General features: G+C 41.4%; 1 protein-coding gene across 8 annotated transcripts in view; it reads right to left on the reverse strand.

Annotated features, from left to right (window-relative positions):
* ebf3a (EBF transcription factor 3a) overlaps nt 1–13,890 on the reverse strand; it is a 64,490-nt gene extending 50,600 nt beyond the window's left edge. For 7 of the 8 annotated variants that reach the window (XM_072373402.1, XM_072373401.1, XM_072373398.1 and 4 more), the window contains exons 1-6: nt 13,769–13,890; nt 12,161–12,317; nt 8,877–8,940; nt 8,719–8,774; nt 7,273–7,346; nt 5,870–5,938 (exon numbers count right to left, since the gene is read on the reverse strand). In XM_072373402.1, coding sequence (XP_072229503.1) covers nt 5,870–5,938; nt 7,273–7,346; nt 8,719–8,774; nt 8,877–8,940; nt 12,161–12,317; nt 13,769–13,890 — 542 coding nt within the window. The remainder of the gene's footprint in view (nt 1–5,869; nt 5,939–7,272; nt 7,347–8,718; nt 8,775–8,876; nt 8,941–12,160; nt 12,318–13,768) is intronic. The other variant, XM_072373399.1, reaches the window with a different exon arrangement.
* Between the last annotated feature and the right edge of the window lie 550 nt (nt 13,891–14,440).

Genomic DNA, 14,440 nt, shown 5'->3' on the forward strand with positions numbered 1-14,440 from the left:
TTCAGTTGCGTTGCTCATTTTACTGTGAATCTGACGTGTTTCAGTTGCGTTGCTCATTTTACTGTGAATCTGACGTGTTTCAGTTGCGTTGCTCATTTTACTGTGAATCTGACGTGTTTCAGTTGCGTTGCTCATTTCACTGTGAATCTGATGTGTTTCAGTTGCGTTGCTCATTTCACTGTGAATCTGACGTGTTTCAGTTGCGTTGCTCATTTTACTGTGAATCTGACGTGTTTCAGTTGCGTTGCTCATTTCACTGTGAATCTGATGTGTTTCAGTTGCGTTGCTTATTTTACTGTGAATCTGACGTGTTTCAGTTGCGTTGCTCATTTTACTGTGAATCTGACGTGTTTCAGTTGCGTTGCTCATTTTACTGTGAATCAGACGTGTTTCAGTTGCGTTGCTCATTTTACTGTGAATCTGACGTGTTTCAGTTGCGTTGCTCATTTCACTGTGAATCTGACGTGTTTCAGTTGCGTTGCTCATTTTACTGTGAATCTGACGTGTTTCAGTTGCGTTGCTCATTTTACTGTGAATCTGACGTGTTTCAGTTGCGTTGCTCATTTTACTGTGAATCTGACGTGTTTCAGTTGCGTTGCTCATTTTACTGTGAATCTGACGTGTTTCAGTTGCGTTGCTCATTTTACTGTGAATCATGACGTGTTTCAGTTACGTTGCTCATTTTACTGTGAATCTGACGTGTTTCAGTTGCGTTGTTCATTTTACTGTGAATCTGACGTGTTTCAGTTGCGTTGCTCATTTTACTGTGAATCTGACGTGTTTCAGTTGCGTTGCTCATTTTACTGTGAATCTGACGTGTTTCAGTTAAGTTGCTCATTTTACTGTGAATCTGACGTGTTTCAGTTGCGTTGCTCATTTTACTGTGAATCTGACGTGTTTCAGTTGCGTTGCTCATCTTACTGTGAATCTGACGTGTTTCAGTTGCGTTGCTCATTTTACTGTGAATCTGACGTGTTTCAGTTGCGTTGCTCATTTCACTGTGAATCTGACGTGTTTCAGTTGCGTTGCTCATTTTACTGTGAATATGACGTGTTTCAGTTGCGTTGCTCATTTTACTGTGAATCTGACGTGTTTCAGTTACGTTGCTCATTTCACTGTGAATCTGACGTGTTTCAGTTGCGTTGCTCATTTTTTTGTGAATCTGACGTGTTTCAGTTGCGTTGCTCATTTCACTGTGAATCTGACGTGTTTCAGTTGCGTTGCTCATTTCACTGTGAATCTGACGTGTTTCAGTTGCGTTTTCTCCTCTGAACATGGAGTTCAGCATTCAGACGGCAGTACATAGTGTGTTCAGGGTCATAGTCTTTGCTCCGTGACTGTTTCCCATGAAGAAAAATATTCAGCTACAGCTCATCTCTCCATTGACTCTCGTGCATTCATACATTTAACATTTAGCTGGCTGGAGCCCTCTTGGGGTCCCCAACATTATTCTGCTGTCAGTCACCCTGAAACACGGCCAGTAATGAGATTCTATCCAAAACCGACCTGCAGCATGAGAGGGAAATCACACCTACGCCCGCTAAATGATTGACAGCGCATCGTCCTCCCATAATCCCACGCAGCAGACACCAGAGACTATTGCAGGCAGGAGATTGTACTCCGCCAAAAAAATTCTCACATCAGGTATTCAAAGCCAGAGCGTGAAAAGATGAGAGCTGGTCCCATTACTATCATCATCGTCAGCTACACACAGATGGAAAAAAAATCGAATGTGCGCTGAGAGGTTTTGTTGAGGACTTTAAAGACATAAAACTGACTGAAGATCAGCGAGTTAAAACGTTCTCACAGCATTCAAAGAGGGATCATCCCGTCATCACTGACCCTCCAAAGCTCCTGTCTGCACTCAGAACAAAGAACCTGACACATCAGAACCAGGAGCCTCAACCTGTGGAGCAAGGACCCCCAAGGAGACACAAAGAGGTTTAGACTAATAAAGAACCTGAATCTGCCTTAAAACCAGACAGGGACCATCATCAGGCATCCCCACAAAGTTACAAAACCTTTGATCAGCAGGGCAACAAACAACAAACCATCAAAGCTCTGAACGCCACAGGAAGCAATAGCAGAGGGTTAAAGCAGCATCCGCTGCTCATAGAATAACCAGCCGCTGCTCTGCCGAGACGCCACTGATGAGGCTGCATCATGACGCAGGTGCTTCAGTTAAACCTGACGTGGCGGTGCATCTCAGAAAGGTCTCTCCACTATGCTCAAAATACACAGCTGGTCTACTTCTGACAGAAACCCAGTTAGGTTACAGAGGAGAAGAAAGAACACTCCCAGTCACATCTCTCCTCATCAGTATAACTGCTGACAGCAGGACAGACACCAACCACTCAGTTTCACCACGAACGGCAGTTTCCTTCAGTTAGGAAACACATCGAGTTCTGTCACACCACAGATGTGTTGCATCTGGACGACACCAGAGAGGTGGAGGTGTGGAATTAACCCTTTAAGGGACGGTTCTTTTTTAAAATCTTCACATTTTAACAACCAGAATTCAAAAGGCTGCAGCTTAAAAATGGTCAGAGATAAAGGTAAACTATAAATGGGAAAAATACTGAGTCTGAACTAAAGTTTATGAAGGTAGTCAATTTAATCACCTAAATTGCATGTGGTGTTATCACTGATGACATCACATTAGATTTAGGACACATTTCCAAGTTTTTATTTTATTTTTTCCTTTTTGATCCTGTTCTGAATTAATTCTGAATTCAACACAACTAACAAAGCTGTTCCGACTTCTCTTTTAATGTTTTTCTGTAATTTTATCCTCATAAAAACAACAGAAAATCAGTAACATGTCTTTAATCAGATCCTGATTCTGGTTTCAGTGTTTGAGTGCCCAAGAACTGGTTCATATCTGTTAGTTTAATTTGTTCTCAGAGTCCAGAAAACATAAGTTAAGAAGAGGAACAGCAGCTCAGCATCTGTCACATCTGTCTCCTCCACAGCCAACAGGCTCATCAGAGTGTCTCCTGGTAGAAACCAGATCTGATTTTAATGTTTTATTCAGTGAGGTGACTTGTTGGAATTGTCACGGTTTATTTCCTGTTTTATTTTGAAAATCACTGTCTCCTCTCGTTTCAGGTAACTTGCCCTTCCTCCCATGTCATGCGTCTGATTGTCTTCCCTGATTCCCAAAGTGTTTCCACCTGCTCCCCTTGGTCCCTCATGTGTTCAAATAGTCTGCGTTTCCTTTGTCTTGTGCCAGTATGTCGTCTCCTTTTGTCTCTTGATCCACAGTTCCTCGAGCCTGCAGTGAGCGACTCTCCTGTAGTGCATCTTGTTTTGTAATTTAATCTTGTTCCATAGCCTCAGTTTATTTATTCCAACACAGTAAGTGTCACAGCTTTGTTTTTCCTCCATTTGCAAGGAGTGATTTTTTTCGTTGTAACTATTCATGTTGCCTCTGTTAAAGGAGAGCTTTTAGTTATCGCTAAAGTTTCATAGAGCCTGTTTTGTTAAGAGGGCGCCTTTTGTTTTATTCCGCCTCATTTTGAGAGTGTCTTTGCTTCGTTAAGTGTTCATAGCTTTTCTGTTTTCCTCCCAGTTTGGAGAGTTTTATGTTTAGCTTTCATAGCTGCGCTCCTTCTCCACCATAGGTTCGGACATTTTTATAGCCTTTTCTTTTGCGCTGCCGGGAGATCGCCCTGCATCGCTCTGTGTGTTTATTATAATAAACCTTCTGAACCCAAGAGACCCTGCATCTGTGTCCTGAGTGCCCTGGTAACCCGACAGGAATTCTGTGATGGTGGTGCTTAAGGAGTTAACATCAGGAGTTTGGGAACAGATAGTTTTTCAGTGAGAACTGACAGAACAATTTGAGGACCTCCAGAATGGTTTATAAGAAAATTGATGCCTCAATAAACCATGCTGGTACGCTTGGAACTATAAAAGGATAACCGGGAACTGAACATCTTCATGAAGAACCCAATGCAGCAGTGGAAATCAGCAGCTCTGAACAAGTCAACATGTTCCCACTGCTGTTCTGCATGGACCTGAATTCTCTCAACCACATCATCACTGATCCACCTGACCAGGATCTACAGTGACGACATCAGGATGCAACCTCGGACTGGACAGGTGTCATGGTGGCCAACAGAGGAAAGATGACCAGGATATGACCAAGAAGAGCACAGAGGTTCTGATCATGGCAGCATAAGAACCGGTCCGAAGTACAAAAAGCCAAGAGTCTAACACAGCAGACAGGACCCAAGGTGCAGGCTGAGGCTGTCCGGACCATAGTTGGGTGTAAAAAGGGAACAGGGTAGACTGAGAAGCATAACCCTGTGGTAGTGTTCAGGAACATCATGCTGAGTGTGGGGTGGAAGACCCCAAATCCTATTAGGACACATCACCAAAAGAGCCAGAACATGACAATACTGCAGATCCAGATAGACAAGCTGCTGCTGATCCACCAATCAGACATGGTGGCCGTTGATGAGGAGCAGAAGATGGTGGCGCTAACAGATCACGAGGAAAGACCATTAGATGCTGAAGAAGCACCAGGGGGAAAAAGAACAACTGGAACAGATGTGGAGAGCAAAGCAGTTCTAATAGTAAAAGTAGAATGAAACTGGAAGACTATCTTCCAACAGATGATCAGAACCCTCAGACTCCCACACCTCTGGACCTCAGCTGTAGGAGACATCCTTTGGTTCTCCACAAGAAACTAAAGTTTTGAGCTTTTAAACGAAGAATTTCTTCAGAGCGTGACTTTAATGATTGCTGTGCCAGAATGCTGTCGAAACAGGCCAGAATATTCATGAAAACGACAGACCAACATCAGTCCGCAGAACAACACGGTGTTAATGTCAGATCTGCAGTAACAGAAAGAAAATGTAAAGTTGAAGAAAAAGGAGGATTGTTTCCCCATCAGAGTGAGGAGGCTGGAACTGACGGGTCCTCTGAGTGCTCTCAGCAGCTCAGTCCGACCCCGACACGTTTCCTGTTCACTGGACGCTGCCCAACACACAGGAGACCTTCCCATCATGCATTTCAGCAGCCACATTCACTGTAAAATCACCACTTCTCTTCTCAAAAGGCTGCTGGAGCTACATCCATCCATCCATCCATCCATTTCCCCCGCCTTCCTCTCACAGCCCAAGAAAAGACAGAGGCGGTGGGGGGAGGAGCAGCGAGATCTAATAGTCAGGACGAGAGCCGAGGGGGAGGTGAGAAAAGGAGAGCGTATGATTCCTCATGGGACAGAGGAGAGGAGGGCAGGAGGGGGAGGGACGCAGCAGGAAGAGGAAAATAAGAGGAGGGGGAGGAGCAACCTGCCTCGGACAAGAACCAGGAATTATCTCCTTACATTTCACCACATTTAAACAGCCCTTCATGTTGTTTGAGTCCAGGCTGGCCTTTAATTCAGCTTGTATTTTTTAACTGCCCCCTGCTGCCAAAGCCCAGCTACAGGAAGTCAGTTGGAGCTCCGATCCGTCCGAACCTTCCACTCTGCTGTGACTTACTAATGTCTCAATTAATTAAACGTTTGAGTGATTTAAACTTCTACTGTGGTCCATTTAAAAATGAGCAGCAGCGGGTTGCATAGAACTGACTGAAAGCAGAACCTGCAGGTTCATGCCAGAGCCTCCCTGTTTTTAATCCACCCTGGATCTGTGAATGTTTCATGTGTTCACAGATAGGTTTTATTGACATTTTTACTGTGTTAGAAACCCATTTCTATGACATCATTATTCACTGTGTCTGTTTGTCTGAGGCTTTTGTGTAAAAAAACACAATAAAACACATAAAAGCATGGTTTCACTGGTTCCTCAACAACACAAGCATCAGTATTTACTTCATGTTATAAGCTGTGATGACACACAGACGGGCCAGGTGTTACCTGTCGATGATGACGGGGTCCGACGGCGTCTCGTTCCTGTTTCCACAGCTCTTCTTATCACAGCAGCGGCTGACACAGAACAACAAACAGCCCCTTCAGTCACAGAACGACTTCATGTTTCACTGCTTCATCATCACACGGGTTCTAATAAGGAGCAGGTGATCCTGGCCGCAGGTGTTGGTGTGAAACACCTGATGGATCCTCATCCTCACAGGACAGCGGCTGTGATCGTTTCCAGGTGGGACAGTTTCACATGGTCACATGATAAACCTGGTCTATATGAACTGGATTAACCACCTCAGGTCCATCTAAACCAGGTGTATCAGATCACCTTCACCTGAGGACCCGGTGCAGAGAAACAGAATTTCAACAGGTAACTTCAGGTTCAACTCGGAGTCTTGTCTATTTTAGTTTAGTTTAACTAGGTTTAGTCTAGTTAGATTTAGTTTAGTTTAGCTTGACTTAGTTTAATTTAGTCTAGTCTAGTGTAATTTACCTTAGCTTGCCTTAGTTTAGTGTAGGTTGGTTTAGTTTAGTTTAGTCTAGTTTAGTTGAGTTAGGATTAGTCTAGTTTAGTCTAGTTTAGTCTAGTCTAGTCACAACATGTTCTGTGAAACGGTTCTTCATAAAATTGTAAACAATATTTAAACACCTGTTAACCTTTCAACACTTGTGTAATCTCCAGTTTTCTCAGTATGCTACCACATGTATCACCAACCTTTATGCAGTGTTAATAACAACAGCTCAAGACTTCCAATAAGATTAAAACTGTCTGGTCAGACATATCTTTGGTGTCAAAGATGCATTATCTTTAAAAATATTCCTTATGTTTGATATCTCATACACGTCATTAATGAATAGTTAAGGCCCAACACAGAACCCTGTGATACCCCATTTTTAAAAAAGATTTATGATGGTATCTTTGTTGTTTTAAGATCCAATTCAAAGATCTTTTCCAATGACAAATCTGTGATGCCATATTTCTGTAATTTGTGTTGTTAGAGGGTTGTGGTCTATTGTATTGTGTCTTTTTAAATCTAAACACTACTGATGCTGATGTTGACCCATTTTTCTGTATTCAACCCTGACACTCAATCATTTGTCTAGAGAAATTTGTGCTGCAGCTTTTCCAAAGTTTGCTCAAAGATCTCAGATAACTGTGATCATGCTGGTCTGTAATTACTTAGTCAACTGGAGACGGGTAAAAAATCTGGCTGATCCATTTGACAATACCAAGTGTATTACCACGGCAACTGATGCCGGAAGCATAACCTGCTCCTGTCCTGGTCCTCAGGTGGACCTACCAGGACAATGACATCTGGCCATGTGGTGACAGGTGATATAGTCTGATATGCTGAGACCAGGAACACAGCTGCAGTCCAGCTGTTTTCAGGTGTTCTTACCTGCACATGATCTCGTGAGTCAGCAGAACTCGGCACATCTCTGGATTCTTGTCCTGACCCTCGTAGATGATAGCCTGAAACACACACAGAAATGATCTCTGCTCAGACATTGACCAGGTGACTGCTCTGTGTTCAGGTGTGGACACCCTCACCGAATCCTTTATCTCATTAGTTGTCCTCACTGAAGCAGTCGGGTCAAAAGGCAACATGTGAGTGTTTCATAGCTGCTGCAACCAGGAAGCAGCTGGAACTAAATGCTTTTCCATAAAGAATGAATTACACCACACAAATGGCACCCAACACTCCTTACAACCCCACTAATTAAATGACTCATTGGATTTAAGTTATGCTGATTTACATTTGTGTCACAGCAGAGTCGAAGGAGCGCAGCTGCCGTCTGAGACCTGCTGTCTGACAGTAACTGCTGGCACCGCCCGCTGAAGGCTGCTGGCTGCACTACAAAGGTGTTATCCTTTATGTCAGGGATTCAGATCGATGCCTCATTAGCTGGTGTAAGCAGAAATGAACCATCTTTTGTAGAGATCCATTTCATATGAATAAGGTGTGTCAGTGTCACACAGTTTGAGGTCACATAACCCTACATAGTCCTCACATGACTGGTTATATGACAGTCTGTCACATGACACATGGCAGTTTGTGGCTACATGACGGTCTTTCACATGAAAGACTGTCACACTGTAACAGGAAAGTTTACCATGACAGTCTATCATCTGACAATCTGTTACATGAGACTGACACATGATAGTTTGAGGTCACATGCCAGTGGTCACAATGACTGGTCACATGAAAGTCTGATGTCACATGATTGTAGTAATATGACAGTCTGTCAGATGACACTGTTCTGTGGTCACATGACAATCTATCACATGACGTGCCGTGGTCACGTAGCAGTCTGTGGTAACATGACAGTGTGGTCACAATGATAGTCTGATGTCACATGACTGTGATAACATGACAGTGACACATGACACTGTCACATAGCAGTTTGTGGTCATATGCCAGTCTGTCATTTGACACTGTCACATGTTCTGTGGTCACTTAACAGTCTGTGATCACATGATTCTGTCACACAACAGTCTGAGATCACATGACAGTCTGTGCTGTGACATCAGAGATTTGCAGGTCGTCTCCTCTCAGGTAAACAAACCACCTGCTGAGCAGTGACATTTACTTTTGTTCTGCTTCAGTCTTCAGTTCCAACACAGAAAGCAACATTAGTGTGTGCTGTGGGATGAAGCTGTAACGAACTGCCTCTTCTGCTATCCTGCTTCCTGAATCTCCATCTGACAGATTGCCTCTGATTGGTCAGTTTGGTTTCTGATCATTAAAGAATTGATTATCGGTCTCTGATTGAGTTCTTTGCTTTCCTTCCTACATTCCTGGCTGATGCTCCTCTGGATCAGTGATCAGTAATGAGAGGCTCACCTGTTTGGTCATGGAGTCGATGAGGCGGACGTAGAGGTCCTGCTCAGTTCGCACTCCTGCACACAAACAACAGGGTTACAGTTTCTGTTTCAGGACCAGCTGTCTCCTCCTGCCTCATTTGATCAGCAGTGCTGGAGGATTAATACAAGCACACCCACCATTGCTGTAGAGCAGCTGCAGCTTGTAGTGAATCCCGTTGTTGGTTTTCTCTCCGCCCGGCTCCTGAAGCAGAGAAGAGCAAAGCAAACACAGACGGTAAGGCTGGCTTGTTTCCATGGTCTGATCACATCAACAGAGCTGTTGCCATAACGCCTAAATGTGCTCCGGCTCCCAACTCACAGTTGTTTCATCAAGTGGTTTCATTGGTTTTATGTCATCTGGATTACTGTTCAGTCGTCTGATCCGCTGCATCTAACAGTCTTTTAAACAAATTACAAGTGGCTCAAAACAAGGCTGCAAGACTCCTTCTTGGTTGTCCTCCAAGAACAAGCGTTGCAGAAATGCATGAACGTCTCAGCTGGTACTACTGGTAATACTAATGTTCTAATATACTCAGACTCCAAAAATGTTTCATGATAATATAATTTAATGCTCAAATACTTTTCTTATAACACTCGAGGAGTGAATAGTGGACTGATTAGGCTACCACTACCTAAGTCTGACTCTATGACTTTGTCAGTATTCTATAGGTAAAATGCCTTTTGGAACAGTCTTCCAGGTGAGGTTCGTGAAATAAAGGGGAAGGCTGGCTTTAAAAGAAGCTTAAGAATGTATTTGACATCAATACCTTAATCATATCATCTTATCTGAGTGTATTTGGGTTATGTGATACATGACTGTAGAATATGTTTCTTTCATTTTCATATATTTCTATGTTTACTTGACATTGTTGTGCTTTATTGAATATTATTGTCTGGACCCCAGGAAGACCAGCTGTTGTCTTGGCATCAGATAATAAGGATAAACAGATGAACCTGACCCTCAGGTCAGGGACATAAATCTGTTTCTGTTCGCTGTGACTCAGCACTTTGTAAAATGTGTTGTCAAAAACAAGGACCCTTCATCCTCCGTTCCTCTTCTTCATTATTATTATTAATATTATTATTGTTGTTGTTATTATTATTATTATTATTATTATTATTATTATTATTGTTATTATTATTATTATTATTGTTGTTGTTGTTGTTGTTGTTGTTGTGAAGAGGATTGATATTAATGAATATAATTAATGATATATTAGATTATATAAATTATTATGACTATATTGTTCTAATTGTCGTTGATACAATACTACCCTTATTATCATTGTTAAGATATATATCGATATATATATATCACCATGGTTATTTGCTATTGTTGTATTTTTCTCTATTTCTTTGCTTTTTCTCTTCTTGACTTTATATGTCTGGAGTTATAGCATCATAACATTTTCACATCCCCGTGTCACTGAGCTGTGTTCATTTAGTTTCTCTGTTATGAGTTATGTTATTTAAAAAAATGTGTTTATGTTATTTAAAAAATATGTTTATGTTATTTATGTTATTTAAAAAATATGTTTATGTTATTTATGTTATTTAAAAAATATGTTTATGTTATTTAAAAAATATGTTTATGTTATTTATGTTATTTTAAAATATGTTTATGTTATTTATGTTATTTAAAAAATATGTTTATGTTATTTAAAAAATATGTTTATGTTATTTATGTTATTTAAAAAATATGTTTATGTTATTTAAAAAATATGTTTATGTTATTTATGTTATTTAAAAAAATATGTTTATGTTATTTAAAAAAAAGGAAACAAAGTGTCTGCCTCTGCAGACTCACCTGCCGTCATAATTCTGCCACATTTTTTTAGGGAAAAAATAATAATAATAATTCTGCCACATTTGAATATCAGTTATATTTTGAGCAGAAGAGAAAACAGAAATAAACCAAATTCTTTTCCCTGTTGGCTCCTCTCTGTCTAGACGCATGAAAAACAGTGAAACACTTTGATTGATCTGCTCCCTCCCTGTTAACACACCAACTGATCGTAAGATCATCCTGAGCGGTGCGTTCTCTGACAACTCTGTAAAACCCGTCTACTTTTCCTTCATTTCCAGCTGGATTACAACATCCCAGATGTCATGCTACTGCTCCAGCAGAATCAAACAAAGAGGAGTGAGTTTCTCTTTATGACAGCAAACACGGTCAAAACTCTGAGCAAAGCTGCATTTCTGTAACGTACAGAAAACCTTCTGTAACTTACAGAAAACCTTCTGTAACGTACAGAAAACCTTCTGTAACTTACAGAAACCCTTCTGTAACGTACAGAAAACCTTATGTAACGTACAGAAAACCTTCTGTAACGTACAGAAAACCTTCTGTAACGTACAGAAAACCTTCTGTAACGTACAGAAAACCTTCTGTAACTTACAGAAAACCTTCTGTAACTTACAGAAACCCTTCTGTAACGTACAGAAAACCTTCTGTAACGTACAGAAAACCTTCTGTAACGTACAGAAAACCTTCTGTAACGTACAGAAAACCTTCTGTAACTTACAGAAAACCTTCCGTAACGTACAGAAAACCTTCTGTAATGCAGTTTGAAAGGACTAAAGGAGGCACTTTTTACAGAGTTATCAGGACGCAGCGGGTGGAGATTTGAATGGAGAGTAAATCTAATGTATTTTTGCTTTTTTCAGATTATGTTACTCTAAGCTCTTCAAAATGTAACTAAACTAAATAAAAAATATTTGTCTGCTCTCAGACACAATTGTGACTCCATATTTTGCAGGTGAGGCAGCAGAGCGTCGACGTCATGTGACCGTCGGCTGCAGCCAGTCCCTGCTGGAAGGCTGTGAAAACGCCTCCAGGTAATTCAGAGATACCCGTCCAGATTGTTGCAGGAGTGTCTGACGGCGCTATGTTTATATTAGATGGTCACGTCCTGATTGGCGAGGAGCTGAGAAAACATCTACAGGAGGATGAATTTAACATCTCAGATGGAACATCTGTGGACAATGTGAGCTCTGAGCAGCGGGAGTTAAACACGTTACGATCCATTTAATTTGAAATGAGTTAGAAGTTGTTTTCAGAAGAAGCGGCGGCTGTGTTGTCAGCTGAGTGAGAACCCGTTAAATAATATGACCCCAATGAACGAGTGAATTTAGCTCCACTTTCACAGCACAGCTCTCATCTCACTGATTCTATTACTCTGTTTAACAAATTAAATATAAAGTATATCAATTATGAGTTCATATAGTGGCTGTATGTTTCCAAAAAGCTGTGAATATCTGATAAAATGTGGGATTTTACAGAGTTTAGTTTCCAAATGTTAGTTTATTAGTTAGGGTTTGCTGTGTGGAAAAGGTTCAGGAGCTTTAATCTGGAACCTGCTGCACTCTATTCCTCTTTTTACTGGTGGATGTGTCCCAGCTTCTCCCTCAGTGTGTCTCACCTTCTCTTTCTCCACAAAGTCGACGTAGGCGGTGCGTTCGATCTCAACCGGCTGACCCTGCCGATCGTAGAGCGCCAGCACGAAGTGGAAGAAGTTGGACTTCCTGAGGTTGGACGGAGGTTGCTTTTCAAAGTGAGCTCGAGCTAACCCCACCCCGCTGAAATAAGAGACACACGGAGACATGAGCAGAGAAAACACACACAGCAGGAGGCCTCCGTCACCTCCTGAGGGGCTTCAGATGGAGCTGCTTTTATTCCGAGTGTCGAGAGCAGAGAAAAGAAAATGAGCTGAAATTTAACTGAAATCTGAAACTAAACAAGAAAGAAAGAAATGGACGAAATTAATGAATAAAGGAAGGAAAAAATAAACAAAGAAAGGAAAAATAAATAAAGGAAGAAATTGATAAAGAAAAAATGTATAAATAAAGACAGAAATGTAAAAATTAAAATGTTGTAAAAACTTCAAAATGTTTTTATCTTGAATAAAAAAGTGAGTTTTCTTCCATCTGAGAAACATTTCATCAAACCTTTTAAAGGATTTTCCCTCTTTTCAGAGAAGAAAGCAAAGTGATTTTCCAGAATGTGACGGAGGCCGAATCAAACGCTCCTCTGAGGACGCTGAGCAGGTGCGTGTTTCTGCTGCTGGAACAATTCAACACGTTTGTTTCAGAGGATGAAAATCATGGGAATGTTCCACAGATCTGACTTCTGCAGATTAACGGCGTCCCGCAGCAGCGCTGACCCTGAACACACCATTCAGCGCTGACCCTGAACACACCATCGGCTTTTTATTGTTGATCCTCAGAAACATTTAACGCCTTCTGGGACGGCTTTTCAGCTCATTCACATGTTGAATTATCAGAATAATTTTACATCTCAGAAATATCTATTTCATATATTTGATATATTTTACTGAATATGAAGACAATAAATGATCCTTTAAATAAACTCACTTCATTCTGATCTTTATCTTTAAATAAAAAAAATTTTAAGAAAGATTTTTTAAATATTTCTGATTAAATATTTCTTAAATCATTTTAAATGTGAGGAATAATTTTCTCTGACTTGATGAAACATTCAGAAGTTTTTATTTTCAGCTCTTTGTGAGAAATAACTGGAATTATTTGATGCTGTTGGAGATAATTCCCAGATGTCAGAGGCGTTAATGACGCCGTCAGCGCCGCAGCTCGTCCGGTTTCACTTTATAAAATCTTAATTTTCTGTGAAGCCTCGTCTTTATCTTCCTCTTAGTCACACTCAGCCTCATCAGGAAATCCCAAACGACTCTGATCTGAACTGATTTTAACATTTTTTTTCTGGTGAAAAATTTAAACTATTTTGTCTTTAAGCTGAAAACACAAACATTTTTATCTAATGTCCTGAAACATTTTGCTCTAAAGGCATCTTCAGTTTTTCTCTCAGCTGCAGATTTTAAAACATTCAAATGATCAGAAACATCTCATAATTTTCCTTTGACCTGCAGAAATTAAACACACAAACTGATCCGAGACCCACGGCAGCTTCCCGTCACAAATGAGAGTTTAATGTCTGGCCGAGAGTCCGCTGGGACTACAGCTCCCAGAATCCCTGCGGGGCAGTAAGACCTTACCTCTGAGCGGCCGTGTTGGCGTCCACCACGCCGGCCGAGTGCATCCAGGAGCGAACGGCCAGCGGCTCCTCCTTCATGCTCGCTGTGGCCCCGCGGGGCAGGTTGTCCTGGATCCCGAACATCTCTGGGGCCCCAAAGCAAAAAGAGAAAAAAGGAAACACAAAACGAAGAAGAAGTGAAGTCCAGAAGCTCTACAGGACAGTCTGAGGCTCAGTTGACATTTTCAGTCCAAACGGAGCTGAAGAAGAAGAAAAGAGTTTTTAATTTCTGCAGAACTTTGAGTCTGTTTTAAGATTTAATTCAACTTTTCACCAAAATGTCAGAAAATTTCTCTCTGAGATCAAGTTTGTTTAGGAATTTAAAAAAAACTCTCAGACGTGTTGAAGCCTGCAGAGACAGAAAGGAAGGAGGAAAAAGAGAAATGAAGTCCTCAGAGGAAAGAAGAAGAAGAAGAAGAACAGAGCGGGATCCGTACGGCAAAACGGCGCCAGCACAAAGTGTCTTTTTTTTTTCCCCAAAGAGAAGAAGAGAGGAAGGCCGGGATGGAGGGATGAGGAACGGAAGAGAAACTCTCAGCCCTGTGGCCCCCCAGGACTGGACGCCAAAACCCAAAAACCCCACGGGTCCTCCTCCAAGCCGCTGACGCCGTCACTGCGGGGGGTGGAGCCTGAC

The sequence above is a fragment of the Leuresthes tenuis genome, unplaced genomic scaffold (assembly GCF_036924035.1).
Source record: "Leuresthes tenuis unplaced genomic scaffold, fLeuTen1.0.hap1 SCAF_20, whole genome shotgun sequence".
Taxonomy (NCBI): domain Eukaryota; kingdom Metazoa; phylum Chordata; class Actinopteri; order Atheriniformes; family Atherinopsidae; genus Leuresthes; species Leuresthes tenuis.